Source organism: Coenobita brevimanus, chromosome 51 (genome assembly GCF_032717465.1).
Source record: "Coenobita brevimanus isolate Jiangsu-jjx chromosome 51, ASM3271746v2, whole genome shotgun sequence".
NCBI classification, from domain to species: Eukaryota; Metazoa; Arthropoda; class Malacostraca; order Decapoda; family Coenobitidae; genus Coenobita; species Coenobita brevimanus.
The window spans coordinates 9,488,742-9,506,205 of NC_137004.1; the positions used below are offsets into that span (position 1 = coordinate 9,488,742).

General features: G+C 50.0%; 4 protein-coding genes across 4 annotated transcripts; 1 reads left to right on the plus strand and 3 right to left on the minus strand.

Annotated features, from left to right (window-relative positions):
• LOC145400079 (histone H4-like) lies at positions 1–312 on the minus strand. The gene has a single exon (XM_080272581.1). It carries the CDS (start codon positions 310–312, stop codon positions 1–3), a length of 312 nt encoding a protein of 103 aa, XP_080128707.1.
• A 7,043-nt stretch (positions 313–7,355) lies between these two features.
• On the minus strand, positions 7,356–8,969 carry LOC145400158 (uncharacterized). Its single transcript, XM_080272670.1, has one exon. It carries the CDS (start codon positions 8,967–8,969, stop codon positions 7,356–7,358), a length of 1,614 nt encoding a protein of 537 aa, XP_080128796.1.
• Positions 8,970–12,596: 3,627 nt separating this feature from the next.
• Positions 12,597–13,007, plus strand: LOC145400080 (histone H3-like). The gene has a single exon (XM_080272583.1). The coding sequence runs from the start codon at positions 12,597–12,599 to the stop codon at positions 13,005–13,007; it is 411 nt and encodes a 136-aa protein (XP_080128709.1).
• A 3,738-nt stretch (positions 13,008–16,745) lies between these two features.
• On the minus strand, positions 16,746–17,117 carry LOC145400140 (histone H2B-like). The gene has a single exon (XM_080272652.1). The coding sequence runs from the start codon at positions 17,115–17,117 to the stop codon at positions 16,746–16,748; it is 372 nt and encodes a 123-aa protein (XP_080128778.1).
• Between the last annotated feature and the right edge of the window lie 347 nt (positions 17,118–17,464).

Sequence of the window (17,464 nt, forward strand, 5' to 3'; positions counted from 1 at the left end):
TTAACCGCCGAAGCCGTAAAGGGTGCGCCCTTCCCTCTTCAGGGCGTACACCACGTCCATCGCGGTCACGGTCTTACGCTTGGCATGCTCAGTGTAGGTGACAGCATCGCGAATCACGTTCTCGAGGAACACCTTGAGAACACCGCGGGTCTCCTCGTAGATCAGGCCCGAGATACGCTTCACGCCGCCACGACGAGCCAGACGATGGATGGCAGGCTTGGTGATGCCCTGGATGTTGTCACGAAGCACCTTGCGGTGTCGCTTGGCGCCTCCCTTGCCCAGACCCTTGCCGCCTTTGCCTCGACCAGTCATAGTGTCTACAGCTGCTGCTACTGCTCCTCAGACCCAGTAGTAGTGAGTGTCCACTCCGCTCCCAGCACCAACAATGATGACGACCCCGCTTGTTGTTGTTGTTGATATTCTCCCCACAACGAGGTGGGGAACGGGCAAACAAAAGAGCCCGTCACAGAACGAGGCGAAAAAAGCTAAAAAAATGGAGCAAAGCAGGGACGAAGACGTGCAGACAGGGCAAGGGCGGCAGAGGAAGGGAACGAGGCGGTGATGGAACAACCCGATGGTGGAGAGGACAGGCCCGCCCCTTGGCTGGTGCGGCTGCTGTGGAGAGCTGGTCCCGCCGGGAACAGCGGTGGAGGTGTTGCCTCGGCGAGAGGTGGACTGCGACGACCCCGTCTCCGTTCGTTCGTTTTAAGATTTCCTCCACCTATAGTGGAGGCCGGGCCATACATTAGCCCGGTCGGTGGGGTTAGGCTTTGGTGTGAATGGGGAAGACAGGCCGTGTGAACAGGGCGGACGTGCCGCCCTGTGCACACTCTGTTTCTTAGGCTTTATATGTATATATTAAAAAAAAAAAACAATAAAAAAAAAATAATAATAATAATAATAAGTAAATAATTAAAATTAGGGTGCAGGGTGCGTGCTTTGCACCACTTGAAGGAGGGCACTGAATGGGGCGGTGGCAACGATGCTGGCTGCGGTCTTTCGGAGGGTGCTGAGTGGGATTGCTGCAGTGTGGGCTCTAGGAATGTCAGGATTAGGGTAGGTGGATTTTGCCCTGAGGCGGGAGGTGACTGGGCAGCGAAGAAGGTAATGGAGCAGTGGGTAAGGGGTGTCGGCTTGGCAGTGCTCGCATTCTGTGGGAGGGGGGTCGTTTGCTGTTTCTAGTTCAGGGAGGCTGGGGTATCCCAATCTGAGGCGGCGGAGTTGGTTGAGCAAGCGATTGTCTTTTGGCAGAGATGGTTTGAGTGGCGCGTATTGAGTGGCCTGGGCAAACCACATTGCAGAAGGAGAGCCGAGCTGTACTTCCTGATTGTGGTCTTCTCGGCTGAGGGCTTTTGCGCGGTGTTGAATTTGCCTCTTGATGTTTGAGAAGCTCTGTGCTGTCTCTATGTCAATGGTGGGGCGTAATGTTGCTTGTCTCGCAGTGTCATCTGCCTTTTCATTGCCCCTGATGCCTACGTGACTGGGGATCCAACGTATAATGACTGATCCCCCTGCATCCTGTATATGCTGGGTTTTAGCAGGTAGGTCTGTGACGATGAAGATGTTGTCGGTGGGAAGAGGCTGTCTAAGGGAGTGGACGGCTGCCATAGAGTCGGATTGAATGATGATAGCGGATGAAGGGTTATGGAGCAGGGCATCCTTTAGTGCAGCTGCTATTGCCACCAGTTCCGCTTGTAGCGTGGAAGCTCCGTTGGTTAGGCGGAAACCCTGTGCTCTTTGTTCACAGACAAAGGCTGCAGCTGCTCGACCATCAGAGACAGAGCCATCAGTATAGTAGGTGACAGCATCCTTTGGGGTGATGGTGTGGATGCGCTGTAGGCCTTCTTGGCGGAGTTGCTGGGTGGGGGTGTGTGATTTGGGAGGTGTATTGGTGATGACTGTTTTGCACAAAGGGGGGTCCCATGGGGCTTGGGAGCGATAGTGGGGGGCAAGAGAGTCAGGGGCTTGATTTATGAATGAGGATGTCTCGAGGGCGTGGATGGCTCTGGCTGTGCTGTGGAGCCAGCTACCCGTGAGTATCTCAGGGTGGAGGCCTACTGATGTTTTGATTCGTGATAAAAGGGGGAGTGGAGATGCACTGCGGGCTAGTTTGGTGGCAAGGGTAGCAACACGAGTTTGGATGCGGAGGTTAAGGCTAATGAGGTCACACTCGAGGCGGAGGTTGACAAGCTTTGTCCACCTCGGAGAGCCGGACATGATCCTCATGGCTTCATTTTGTATGACTTCTAGTTTTTGGGGGTGTCCTGCATCGATTGCTGGGAGAACAGGTGCGGAATAGTCTATGACTGATCTGATGGTCTGCATGTAAAAGAGGCGGAGGACCTTAAAGGTGGCTCCGCCCCCTTTACCTGCTAGAGCTCTCAGTGCCGAGATCCTGGTTTTGGTTATATCTCTCAGGCGTGCAACTTCGGGTCTGAAAGAGAAGTGGGAATCGATGGTCATGCCCAAGTATTTGTGTGTGGTAACGTATGCAATGGGCGTTTGCCCGAGGCTCAGTTGGTTGATGGGAGGTCTGATGTTGATAGGGAGGGCCTTTGTTTTGGAGGCATTAATTTTGAGGCCGAGTTCTTGGCACGCTGAGTGTATTTTAGAGAGGGCTTTCTGGCCTTGAGCATGGTAAGGACCTCTGTGGATGGCGAGGGCTAGATCATCTGCATAACACAGCAGTCTGATCCCAGGTCCAAAGTCGATGTGTAGGAGGCACTCCACAAGGGCATTGAATAGGGTTGGACTGAGAATGCTGCCTTGTGGAGTGCCATTTTGGTGTTTGTGGGGGGAAGAGGTGAATCCTTGGAAGCGGACAGCAGCTTCACGATCTCGGAAGAAGTCCTCGAGCCAGCAAAGGAGGCGACCCCTCACTCCCCTGCGTGCCAGGGTTGCGAGGATAGCCTCTGGGCATGCTAGCTCGAAGGCCTTCTCGAGATCTATGAAGACAGCTAGACCTCTGCCTCCTCGGAATTCAGACAGGAAGGAGCTGAGGCATTCTGAGGCACCTTTGCCCTTGATGTAGGCGAAGATGTGGCTGTGTGGGGGAGGCAGTGACCAAGTCAGACGGTGGAGAACCATTCGCTCCGCAGTTTTGCCAAGGCAACTGAGAACGGAGATAGGACGGGGGTTGTTGGGATCGTTTTGTTTAGAGATGGGGTGGATTACAGCACGCTTCCACTGCGAGGATATACGTCCGAGGGTCCAGGAGTGGTTGAGGAGGTCAAGGAAGGCCTTCCTAGTCACTGGACCCGCATGTGAAAGCATGCTGTAAGTAATCCCATCTGAACCTGGAGCGGTGTCGGTGCTAGTTTTGTAGGTGTGTGTTAGTTCGTGTATGGTGAAAGGGCAGTCTGTCTCGGCTGGGGTGTTTTTATTAATGTGGATCAGATGTGCTCTGTGTTGGTGTAGGTCATCTTGTTTGCGTCTGGTGGAAAGCGGGAGTTGTTGGGGGGAGGTTCTAAGGGCAAAGGCCTCAGCCATGTCCTCAGCTTTTCCACGGGGGTTGGGGTGGGTTGGGGGGCGGGCAGTGGGAGGGCTAGAGACTGCTTTTAGTTTCCTCCAAATAGATCAAAGATTGGTGTGAGCTCCCAGAGATTGGCACCACTCCAGCCATTTCTGCTCTTTTATGCTGTTCTTCTCCGCTATAGAGTGCCTGATAACACTTTGGAGATATCTTAGTGCATCGGGGGTGGGGTTGGAGCGGTAGATCTTTTTAGCTCTCTTTAGATGGTGGTTGAGCTCTTTGACCCTAGGGTTATAATACCAATGGTCTTTGTGGAAGTGTTTCGGAGGACCGGTGATGGGGATTGCTGTGTCTGCCGCCGCCTGGAAGGCCTCCGTGATTTGGTTGGCATGGCTGTCAAGGTTAGGTGAGGGGTCTAGGGTAAGGAGGTGGTGGTCTAGGGTGTTTGTAAATAAGCCCCAGTTTGCTTGTTTCGTGCTCCATCGTGGGGGGGGCCCAGGAGGCTTTGGTAGAGGAGTGATTCCTAGGGAGCAGAGGATGGCGTGGTGATCTGATGTTAAGGTGGGGTGGATCTCCCAAGTGGATCGAGGAACGAGAGTGGAGGAAACAAGGGAGAGATCCAGCCTACCTCCCTGTAGGTGCGTAGGGGTGTTGGTGTTGTTGAGGAGGGATATGGTTGGGGTTTCTTCAAGTATTAGAGCTATGTGGCGTCCTGTTGGGTTAGCTGGGCTTCGGGATCCGAGGCTCATGTGGTGGGCATTCATGTCCCCCCCTATGAATATTTCCTCCAATTGTGAAAGGGAGAAAAGCTCTCCCAGGTGTAGATCGGCTGCAGGCGGACGATAGACGTTGAAGATTTTTAGATTTCCGTTTGTCAGGGTAAGTTCTACTCCCTGAATTTCAGCTCTGGGTCCACAGTCTGGGAGGGGGTCGATGGCTATTGCAGGGATGTGGTTTCTGACGAGGATGGCACAGCCTCGGGGACCGCCACGAGCACAGGGAAGAAGGAAGGGGATAAAACCCCGCAACCGCAGTGGCTGGCGCTTGTTAAGAAGAGTTTCCTGCAGGAGGAAGACATCGATGTTGTCTTTATGGGCAGCCTCCTCGAGCAGAGAACGTTTTGCAGAGGCACCGTTGATATTCCACTGCAGTATGCGAAGAGATGTGGAAGGGGAGGTGATTTGTTGTGAGGTATGGGGGTGGCTTGCAGTGTTTAGGTCATTCCGGTTGATGGAGTGGATGTGGGAAGTGGTGATCTGGATCGAGGTCTCCCTTTCTCCCCGGAGGGGGTGTGATGTCGGTGGCTGGGGGCTCCTGCATGCTTGTCCAGATGTTCTTGAGGCCTGTCGATGGAGATGGAGCGGCTTCTGTTTCTTGGATCCCGTGAAGCTGGTGTTGCACGGGATCGTGAGTTTTGGCGGTGTCGGTGGCGTGGTTGGTGGGCAGTGGCTGGGTTGGATGGGGTTGGTGGGGGTTGGAGTGGCACCTGTAGTGTGGGGGTGGCTGGGGGGAGTTTGTCGGGGGTGGCGTTGGTCCGATCTGGATGCTCGATCCACTGTTGTATGGCTTGGTGGGTTACCTGGAGGAGGGGTTTGGGGTCGAATCGTTGTCCCAGGATCTTTCCGAGTTCCTCTGCTATTGTGGTGCATAGGTGGCGGCTTAGGGATCTGAAGTCCTCTATGCTGGTGGTGGCAAGGCCTGGGAGATAAGTGGTGTCTGGTGAGGTTTGGGTGGAGGAGTCTATGTTGGTCTGTGTGCTGGCGTCGGTGTCTTGTGGGGTGGAGGGGGGGTGGCGAGGTGGCTGCGGGGTTAAGGTACGTGGTTGGCGAGCTGGGTTTCTCTGTGGGTGGAAAGCCGACGGGGATGGGGTGGGGTTGGGTAGTGGGGGAAACTCGGTGGGCTGAGGAGGAGGGAGAGGGAGAGACGAGGTTCGGGGGATGATGGGGGGCACGCCCCAGGCGTTGGTGGTTGGAGAGGCTAGGGGTACAGGGAGATGGTCTTGGACCCAACGTGTCTCCCTCTCTATCCCCCACTGCACACGTTCCTTCCTGGCAGGGCAAACCTTGTTCCAAGCATGGTGCTTCCCGCCGCAGTTCGGGCAACGTGCAGCGACCGGCTGCTTGGCCTTGAACTTGTCTAGGCACTCCTGGGTGGCATGGCGGCCGCTGCACATGGCGGAAACTGGGCGGCGGGAGCACCGTGATTGGTGGTGTCCGTATTGCTGGCAATTGAAGCAGCGGAGGGGTTCTGGGATGAAGGGGCGTAGGTGGTATGAGCCCCATTGTCCTAGGTCGAGGAGTGGAGGGACAGTTCCCCTGATAGTGACAATAACTTGCCTGGTATTTTGTCCCTGTACATTGCATCTCTGGGCAGTTTCGACTGAGTCGTGGTCTAGGACTGCCGCCATGGGAAAATTTGTCGGGTATTTTGTGAGGACAAATTTATGTGGGGTGAGGTTAGGGTCGCGTCTTTGGATGCTGATGGGTTTTCCGGCAACAGTGTTCAAGGTGTGGAGGATGTCGTGAGAAGCATCATCGAGGGGAACGATAGCAGTGTCCTGGTTTTTGAGCTGGACCATTTTGAATTTTAAGGAGGGGTGTGCTGCTGCAATTGCGTTAGTGATGTCGTAAGTAGAGGAAAAGTTCTCATTGGGAGTGATAATGAAGCCTGGGTATTGATGAGGGAGCTGAGAAGTGGCAGGAGGTGGCGGCATCTGCAGGCGCGTGGAGGACCGGGGGTGAGGGTGTGAAGGTGGTGAGGTGCGTTTGTGGGGTTCAGAGGATGAGGTAGTGGGGGGCTCAAGGGGGAGCGTGGTCTTGGCAGCAGATCGGCGTTTTTTTTTAACCAGGGTGAAGCCATCAGCATCGTCAGTGGGTTGACCAGGATCTAAGGCGGAGCTCTCGGAGGCCCTGGGGGCGTGGCTTGGGTCTTTGGCAGGTTTGGAGGTCATGGCAGAGGCAGAGGCACGATCCACTTCGTCAGAGTCTAGGTCGGTATTCATAGCCGGGGTAGATTCAAAAAAGTCTTCTGGGTCATACTCTGGACCAGTGAGACGAGGTTTCTTAGCCAGGGATGTCTTAGGGGAAGACGTCAGAGCAGGCTTGGGTGGAGGCTCCATGTTACAGACACACGGACATGCAGACACAGAGCTTGAAAAATAAAAGTAAAAATAGAATAAAGTGAAAGGATGTGAAAATAAAAATAAAAATAGAATGAGGTAAGCTAAAGGGGATAGGTAAAGGGATATTGCTGAAGAAAGAAAAGAAAAAGAAAAGAAAGAAAAAAAATAGATAAATAAATTAAACGAGCGGGGAAAAAAAAAAAAAAAAAAAAAAGAGAGAGAGAGAGAGAAGGGTAAGACTCTCCGGCGGTTCCCTACAGTAACGGGGGCCTAAACTCCCCGCCCTCTAAAGGGCGACGCAGGAGACCCCGTCACTGCCCCGTGAAGGACTTACCTAACCTAGCCCTAACAGAGCCAACCCTTGCCGCCTCCTATAACCAGGCCTCTAAGGCCCCCCCTCATGGAGATACCCTAACGGTATTCCTTCAGGGTTCGGCGTCGTACTTACGGCAGGGACTCTAAGGTGGCAGCCGGAGAGTAACTGAACAGGAAGAGAAAGGAAAAGAAACCGAAAAGAAATAGCTTGGAGAAAAGGAGAGAGCCAGAAAAAACTCGAAAGCTCTGTGAGGTGCGATGGTGAAATGCTGAGAAAGTCTATGGAGCTGGGAACCCACGTTTCACTAAGCAGAGATGTTACCTTGGCGAGAGCTCGGCTGAGAGTGACGACCCCGCTGGTGGTGGTGGAATATTAACCTCAGCGCACTGAGGTACGGGCAAACATGAGCCCGTTAAGTGGGATGCCTTGCTTGCATCATCATAAAATTAGCGAGGAGGAGGGTAGTTAGACACCACCCAGAGCAGCGTGGAGAGTGGCACTGTTGATAAAATCTCTGGGGCATCAGTGATGTCCACCCCTGTACGTATAAAGTCGGTACCCAGTCGCGAGCGGAAGGCATGTGCGACTGGGCATCTCAAGATATAATGTAAGAGTGGCTCTTCCTCCACTTCGTGACAGTGCTCACATGGGTCTGGTCGGGTATGAGCAATTTGATTGTAGGACAGGTATCCTAAACGGAGGCGGCGCAGATGCACAAGAACATTATTGGGGACGGCAGACAGAGATGGCAGTGGCTCATATCTCGTGGCTACCGCGTACCAGGTAGCCGATCGGGAGGCTTCCGTGACACAGAGACGATGGTCATCTCGAGCCCACTGCCACACTGTTGCCTTAGCTGTATTAAGTGTTCGGCGTGGACCCTCCCTAAGAACAAAAGTGATCTCTGGGAGGGAGCACGCAGAATGCGCCGCCTGATCTGCACGCTCATTACCCGCCAGACCAACGTGCCCTGGCACCCAGTGGAGGATTACCTTATTTCCACGGCTTGCTATGCGAGCTGCATATTTGTGAATGGAGGACAACAAGAACTGATTGTCCTCCAAGGAGCGTGAACGGATGGTCTGGATCGCTGAGAGTGAGTCAGAATGAATCACCACGCTGTCATATTTCTGTCTGTAGGCATGCCGTAAAGCCTGCAGAATAGCTGTAAGCTCCGTCTGGAAGACAGATACATCCTGTGTAAGGCGCCACGACGCCACCACATTCTTACAGACGAAGGCTGCCCCAGCAGCTCCGCCTGCAGTAACTGAGCCGTCAGTGTAGAAGTCTACGGTCCTTTCATGCCGCAGCCCTTCCACCCGCTCAAGAGCCCGTTGCCGAAGGAGAGCAGGGACGGAATCCCGTGCCCTGCCCCCCTCCGGACAAACAAACTCAAAAGAAGGTGGTGACCAGGGTGGTGGGTCAGTGTAGCCCACACAGGGTGCATCTGGTTCCTCGCAGATACCAGCAGCCACTCCCAGCCCATGCATCGCAGCAACCAGCCCACGGACCCAGTCTCTACCAGGTGTATTATCTGGAGGTCGGGCAAGCAACCGTGTCAGCAGAGCTGAGACCGCAAGCTGGGGTCTACGCTGCACAAGCTGGAGGACAACTGCTGTAGCCCGGAGTACGACCCTACCTCTCAAAGAGGGAAGGCCGCCTTCCAGACGGAGGTTTACTATTCTGGTCCACATGGGGGCGCGGAGCATGATGCATAGTGCTTCATTCTGAATCACCTCCAGCGATCCAGCCACTTTCGGGGGCAAGCTTGTCAGACAGATAGCGCTGTAGTCGACCATCGACCGGATGGCGTGCACATAGAAGGTGCGGAGGACCCCAAACGAGGCCCCCAGTCCCTTTCTAGAAAGAAATCGAAGTGCTGCCATCCGAGTCTTAGCCTTCTCTCGCAGGTACCTGATATGACTTGTGAACTTTAACCCCGCGTCCATCCACACTCCCAGATACTTATGTGTAGTCACACACGTCAATGGTTGCCCTCCCAGCAACAACGGAAAAGCCAGTGGGCGGAGACCAAAGGGCATATAGCGAGTCTTCGCCATATTGACCTTTAGCCCCAGTTCCGCCGACTTCCTGTATAGCCGTGAGAGGGCTTCATTGGCTTGTGTGTAGCAGTCTCTTCTCGGGAAAACTAGAACCAGATCGTCCGCATATGCAAGAAGCGTGACTCCCCGGCCGTAATTCACATCTAAAAGCCCCTCCATCAAGATGTTGAAGAGGATGGGGCTTAGGACACTGCCCTGAGGCGTGCCGTTTTCGTGTGAATATGACGGGGAGACACGTCCTTGGAAGCGGACGCTGGCAGTTCTCTCAAGGAAGAAGTCCTGAATCCATTGTAGAAGTTTGCCTCCCACCCCTCGAGCCACAAGGGCACTAAGAATAACCAGGGGGCTTGCCAGCTCAAGAGCTTTTTCTAGATCATGCAGTGGAACTGTGCGGGAGTACTGAAGAAGCTCTCACTACTCCAGGAGGTGGCAGTGAGGGACCAACCTCACGTGTTCCTTCTGCAAGAGACTCTGCTGGGGGAGAGATCCCCGTTTCGTCTGCCGGGATACACCACTCATCTCCTCCCTTATGTCCGGGGTATTACTAGAGGATGTGCCATTCTAGTCCAGGACCACATCGCTTTCACAGTGTGTGAGCCCGCTCCATTCTGTGGAACTGATGTAGAGGTTCATGGTGTGCAACTACAACTTGCTCAGTCGTCCCTCACGGTATACAATGTCTACAGCAGACCCGGTGCTGCCCTGGAGTTGGGGGACTTGTTCTCCCAAGCTACTAGGGAGCCCGTGCTCTTTGGAGGCGACTTTAATGCGCACCATGACCTCTTGCAATCAATGCAAAGGTCCAATGAGGCAGGACGGCACATAGCCCTAGTATTAGAGGAAATGGCTGGTGTGTCTCTGTTGACGGATGTCACAGGACCCACTCATGTTAGGGGGGGGCGTCTGGATTTAACCTTCGTGTCAGATTCCTTAGTGGATTTGGCACGTTGGTCCATACACCCCACCCTCATGAGTGACCACTTTGCTATAGTTGCTGAGCTAGGTTTAACTCCCCTCCCACCTCCTGATCCGCCATCACGGTGGGATGTGGAGAGAGCGGACTGGGCGGCTTTCGAGCGAGCTCTAGCCGGCGCTTTTTCCTCATCCCCCCCCCCCACAGACTTGGAGAGACTGGCGGATCAAGTAGCCTGTGTCTTCAGGCAAGCTGCCACAGAGGCAATCCCTCAGAGGCGGCGATTCTCGAGGTCATACCGGGACGGTTGGTTCTACTGTGACCGAGTCAGGGAGCTGAATAGGCGGCTGAATGCGGCGCGTCGAGATTACCGGCGGCGTCGAAACTCACCCCTTCGAAGACGCTTGGAGGCTGTGTCCCGACACGTCCTGATTGAGAAGCGTCGCCTTCGGGAAGAGGCGTTGGTTCGGTGGTGTCGGACTTTAGGACCTCACTCCACTCTCCGACAGATGTGGAGAAGGTTGTGGTCCATCACCGATCCCCGCCCCTCTCGTCCGCCGTCACACCCTGACCCGGCCTCAGAGGCTGACCGCCTGGCTAAACACTTTGCAGATCGCTCGGCCTCCCACAATCTCCAGAGGTCCGTTCTAGCCCAACAGGAGCAACTGTCGGACTCTCGCGCTGCGGTTATCCGAAAAGCTTGTGCTTGTCCTGATGTGGCGGATTGCCCCATCACGGATGATGAGCTCCAGGTAGCTTTGCGGCGCAGGGCTGACACTGCTCCTGGGCTAGACGGGCTTACTTATTCGATACTGTCCCATGCTGGAGATTGTGGAAAGAAGCGACTCTTAGATCTGATAAATCTCTCCTGGTCTGAGGGGCGATTACCGAGGTCGTGGAAGACTGCTGTCATCCACCCCATTCCGAAGCCAAACGACCCAGGCGCCATGCGTCCCATCTCCCTGCTCAGTTGTATAGGAAAGACAGCTGAGAGGGTAGTGAGGGCAAGACTTACATGGCGTCTGGGTCCACTACACCCGAGGATATTTGCTTACCATCACGGCCGCAGTGCTGCACATTGCTTGGCGTCTTTCCTCGGGGAGCTTCGGGGTGGAGTGGGGATGGCAGTCTTCCTCGACCCCGCTCGCCGACCACCCTTATATAAAGCAGTGTCGGTCGTGCAAGTATGAACCTTATCCATCTAACCTCGATTTCAGGCCCAGGCCCAACCCCAGCTCCCAGGAGGCCAATCCTAGAGAGGCGTCGTAGCCAGGTCACGCCACAGGGCATGCCAAATTTTGCAAGCCAACCAGGAATGGCATCGAAAAAGCATGAACAGTAAATCACCGCCATGTACATCACACCCCGACCACTCACACGCCGCCAGTCCGGAGGCAGGCCACATAAAAAGCCGCTGCCAGGCCTAAACATAAGTTACGCAGATGATATCACGCAAATAATCCCCTACAGTGGAAAATCCAAAAATATGATAAACAGATAAACAAAAAGAGAAATTGAAATAATTAATGATTATGAAAGCAAATGGAAAATTAAAACCAACACTAACAAATTTACCATCATTGCACTGGGCTCAAGGTTTAACCCCCCACTCGTCATCAACAATGAGCCAACTGAATTCAGTAATGTTGGGAAAATACTAGGTCTCAAAATAACAAAAAATGGATACACTGCACAGATCAAAGAAAGAATAGGGAAAGCCAGCCATGCACTAACAAAACTATTCAGATTTAAAGAATTAACCATAAGACTAAAAATACACCTAATAAAGGCCCTAGTTCTCCCGGTTCTAGATTACCCACCAATTCCTACACACACACTCAGTAAAACACAGCTGCTGCAGTTACAAAGAATACAAAACAAAGCAATAAGATTCGCAACAAACACAAGATACCCCTACACACACAACACCCAGGAGCTACACGCAATGACAAAAATAGACCCAGTTAATATACGACTGCATAAACAGGCAAAGAAAATTTGGCGAAAAATAGAGAACCGGGACAATGAGGCCTTTAACAGAATACAGCAACAACTTAACAACACCAGAAATATAAACAGAAACTTTCCCAGCAGTCTAAACCTAATCAACGTGGAACCACAACCACTATACACTTAGCTAGCTAGCTTACAACATAACAAAATACCACATATACCCACAGACCGACAGTAATAGGGTTAATAACCCGGAAAAAAATAATAATAATAAATAAATAAATATAAAACAAAATAAATAAATAAAATAAAACAAAATAAATAAATAAATAAAATAAATAAATAAATAAAATAAATAAATAAATAAAATAACACCAATGCCAACGAAAGTCAGAGAGACTACATAAAGAATTAAAATTAAAGAACAAAAAACACAAATATTCCAACGAACCTGTAAATACCAACAGTATCATTATCAAACACTATCATTTTAAAAGAAGAAAAAACAAATAAAACTCATTACCTAGATAAACTTCTACCAAAACAATGACACTAAAAAAAAAAAAAAAAAAAAAAAAAAAAGCTAGGTGGTCAGCCCACCAACTGTTACTCTCCAACGTTCCTTCTGTTTTTCCCCAACTGTTCTCTTCCTCTCTTCTCCTACTGTCTCCTTCCTTAAAAAAAAAAAAAAAAAAAAAAAAAAAAAAGGCGCGGCAACACTCTCGCTCGTCTCACAGCTCCCTCCTCAGTCGCGCGCCATGGCTCGTACCAAGCAGACTGCACGTAAGTCCACTGGAGGCAAGGCCCCTCGCAAGCTGCTGGCCACCAAAGCCGCTCGCAAGTCCGCCCCTGCCACCGGCGGCGTCAAGAAACCCCACCGTCACAGGCCTGGCACTGTGGCCCTGCGTGAGATCCGTCGCTACCAGAAGAGCACTGAGCTGCTTATAAGGAAGCTGCCATTCCAGCGTCTTGTCCGTGAGATCGCCCAGGACTTCAAGACTGACCTGCGCTTCCAGTCCTCTGCCGTCATGGCTCTGCAGGAGGCGTCTGAGGCCTATTTGGTCGGTCTCTTTGAGGACACCAACCTGTGTGCCATCCACGCCAAGCGTGTAACAATCATGCCTAAGGACATCCAGCTGGCCCGCCGCATCCGTGGCGAGCGCGCCTAAGGCGAGAGGCCCCCCACCTCCATCGAAAGAAATCTCGGCCCTTTTCAGGGCCAAAACCCTTCTTCAAAGAGAGATGATGACAGACCCTCAGTTTAGGTTTGCATGTATCAGCTCTTGCTTTTCCGCAGCGAAGCATGCTCACACACGATTGAACTCCATTACTTACATACATGCATTCATTTTTTTTCTTTTTTTTTTTTTTTTTTTTTTTTTTTAAACATTTACACTTTCTTTTTTTTGGGGGGGGGGGGGGCAAAACTTGCCTGTTCGTTTATTTCTTTGATTGATCTGTTGTTCACGTCGCATTTTTTGTTGTCGTTATTTGCCAGTTTCGTTTACTTACTCAGCGACTCACTCACGCCCTCATAAAGGTACACAGGTTTGCACAACGAGAAAGGCATTTCCGCTGTATATTAGGAGATGCTCTCTATCCGTCATGAACGCAAGATGAATCCTTCAGTTACTATGCTGGAAAAAGAAAGAAAAAAAAAAAAAGTGAACCTGGACTCATCGATTTTCACCTCCAGTTGTGCGTGTGTATGTATGTTTATACTGTACGTATGTATTTGTGTGTCTTTGTGAGCATATATGTCTGTGTGTACGGGCGTAAGAGGACACACACACACACACGTACACACACACTTACGGACGAATGAACTGTACTTATATACTTACATACATGCATTCATTCATTCATTCATCCATTCATCCTTTTTTCAATCATTCATTTACTTATTTTTTTTTTTTGGGGGGGAAGAGGGGGAACTTGCCTATTCGTTTATTTCTTTGGTTGATCTGTCGTTCACGTCGCAGTTTTTGTTGTCGTTATTTGCGTTTCTTTGACTTACTCAGCGATTCGCTCACGCCCTCATAAAGGTACACAGGTTTGCACAACGAGAAAGGCATTTCCGCTGCATATTAGGAGATGCTCTCTATCCGTCATGAACGCAAGATGAATCCTTCAGATACTATGCTGGGGGAAAAAAAAAAAAATGAACCCATCGATTTTCGATTGCAGTTGTGCGTGTGTCTGTATGTTTATACTGTACGTATGTATTTGTGTGTCTTTGTGAGCATGTATGTCTGTGTGTACGGGCGTAAGAGGACACACACACACACACACACACACACACACACACACACACACACACACACACACACGGACGAATGGGCCGTACTTATATACTTACATACATGCATTCATTCATTCATCCTTTTTTCAATCATTCATTTACTTTTTTTTTTTGGGAGGGGGGAGGGGGAACTTGCCTATTCGTTTATTTCCTTGGTTGATCTGTTGTTCACGCGCAGTTTTTGTTGTCGTTATTTGCGTTTCTTTGACTTACTCAGCGATTCACTCACGCCCTCATAAAGGTACCCAGGTTTGCACAACGAGAAAGGCATTTCCGCTGCATATTAGGAGATGCTCTCTATCCGTCATGAACGCAAGATGAATCCTTCAGTTACTATGCTGGAAAAAAAAAAAAAAATGAACCCATCGATTCTCGCCTGCAGTTGTGCGTGTGTATGTATGTTTATACTGTACGTTTATACTGTATTTGTGTCTTTGTGAGCATGTATGTCTGTGTGTACGGACGTTTGAGGACACACACACACACAGACGAATGAACTATACTTATATACTTACATACATGCATTCATTCATTCATTCATCCTTTTTTCAATCATTCATTTACTTGTTTTGGGCGGGTGGGTGGGGGGTGGGAAGGGAACTTACCTATTCGTGTATTTCTTTTGTTGATCTGTTGTTCACGTCGCAGTTTTTGTTGTCGTTATTTGCCTGTTTCGTTTACTTCCTGACCGTTTCAGTCACGCCCTCATTCCCGCTGCGTATTAGGAGATGCTCTGTACCCGTCATGAAGGTTTGACAGTGGCCACGAACGCACGGTAAATCCTTCAGTGAGTATACTGAGGGGGGGAAAAAAAAAAGGGGGGGGGGGGCGGAACCTGAACCCATCGATTTTTAACTGCAGTTGTGCGTGTGTATGTATGTATGTATGTATGTATGTTGTACTGTATGTTTATACTGTACGTATGTGTATGTGTGTGTCTTTGTGAGCATGTATGTCTATATGTACGGACGTATGAGGGCTTGTGTGTATGTGAGCATGACTTAGTGTGTACGTACATGTGTAGGTCACTGCGTACATAGTATAAATGTATTTGTGCACATGTGTTGTTGTATGTACCTACATATTATAGGCTGACATGAATAGGCATGATACTATGTCATGCATGTATTTACTGTACGCCTGTTGAGTGTGTTGGTTGGTACAGGCGGCCTAGGAAGTGCCGGCGGAGTATCCAGAAGTTTTCGGTCAGCGATAGTGTCCCTACTCTTCCTTATATCTGTACGAGGTGAAGCCTAATACGTAAAATTGTTACAAGAAACAATAAATCCATGACCAGTTATCTGTATATTTCAAAAGTATTGTAGGAAGCAGTTGGTTCGTTACGATAATAGGAATTCCTAAACGGAACTAAGTGATATTTCACAACTGTCGCTCAGGGAGAGTCGGGAATAAATATGTTGTGGAGTTCAAATCTAGCATGGTAACAGACAGTGACGTTTGGGTAGCGTAAGACTGAACAAAAGGGAGCTTCAATAAACATTGGATATGAATAAATATTATTTAGAAAATAATTTCCGTTACAATACTAGGGAATAATTTAAAGTCATTTATTTCCGTTTCCAATGTCTCGGTGGACGACGACAGAAAGCGGGAAGGCGGCGTAAGCCGGTAAGCTATTTTAAATGTTTCGGTCAACACGCACGAAAGGAGATAACATTCACTCCAGGACATGCAGTTATTACACTGCCTTTGGCCAGTTTCCCACGAAGAAAAATCTCAGGATTATTTCATATAAGACAGGGGACTATCGTTAAAAAAAAAAAAAAAAAAAAAATATCGAAATCTGCCTAGATTAGAGTCGGAGCTCCTTGGACAATGCTACCTTCTGTCAGTGTCTGATATCCTCAGTGCATAATCGATTCGCAAGAGTAATAAAATGCAGAGGTTCATAAAGAAATCATTGAGTTCAAAACTTCCGAATAAGCATTTTCTGTTCAGCAGGGGAAAAAAAAAGGAAAAAAAAAAAAAAAAAAAAGACTAGGAGTTTTAGGCGTACCGGCCACCGCGCGCGAAGTTAATACATTTCACATTCATTCAAATCGGGACAGATAACTAAGTGTTACCATCTAATATATCACTGCCTCCTGTTATTCATTTTACATCATTATTTGCACGATATAATATATACGATTATTTGGCATGACGTGATGAAGGCATTGAATGTTCACCTTATATTCACTGTTTTCCTAGAACGTGTGGCAGTGGAGAGTGACCGAAGCAATCTGAAACTGTGCCGTCACTTCTTCGGGCGACGACGGTACGTTGTTGTTGGTTCTTCCGATGAATAAGAAGGCCCGCACGCCCCTATTTACTCTTTTATTTTGACTCTATTGTTTTAACCCCCAACCCTAGTTCAAAATATTTCGATTGTGCCTACGTGCCCATCCCAAACCACCGTTGCCGAAAAGAAAGAGAGAGAGAGAGAGAGAGAGAGAGAGAGAGAGAGAGAGAGAGAGAGAGAACAAGCTGATAAACCAGAGTTCCTGAGAGGAAAATTGTTAAGTCTGTCTTTCCCCTTTTTATCGAAAATCTTGTGGCTCCGATTGGAGCCGGAAATGTTGAAATGGCCAAGAGTGTAACCTGTCTACTTTGAGGAGGTGTACTTGGTGACAGCCTTGGTGCCTTCAGACACGGCGTGCTTGGCCAGCTCGCCAGGGAGGAGCAGCCTGACGGCCGTCTGGATCTCCCGGCTGGTGATGGTTGAACGCTTGTTGTAGTGTGCCGGGCGTGAAGCCTCTGCAGCAATGCGCTCGAAGATGTCATTCACGAAAGAGTTCATGATAGACATCGCCTTGGAGGAAACACCGGTGTCAGGGTGGACCTGCTTGAGCACTTTGTAGATGTAGATGCTGTAGCTCTCCTTCCTCCTACGCTTCTTCTTCTTGTCTCCCTTGGCAATGGCCTCCTGGGCCTTGCCAGCCTTCTTAGCGGCCTTTCCGGAGGTCTTGGGTGGCATGGCGGCGCCGAGTCAGACGGTATGTGCACGGTGCGAGAGCGAGCGAGAGACTGAGTCGACATGGGGGCCTTTTTTTTTTTTTTTTTTTTTTTTAATAGAAAGTAGGAATATGAAGAGGTAAGGGGGAAGGAAGGAAAGAGGGGGGAAAGATGAAGGATAGTGGTAGATTAAAGTTGGTGGGCAGTCCACCTTGCTGAGTCAGTTGAGTTTGTAGTTGTTTGTTTATTTTGTTTTTTTATTTGGCTTGTTTTGTGGTTTTTTGTTTGTTTTGTATTTTTATTTGGCTTGTGTTGTAGTTTTTTAGTTGTTTGTAGTGAGTTTGTTTATGTATTTATTTTGTTTGATTT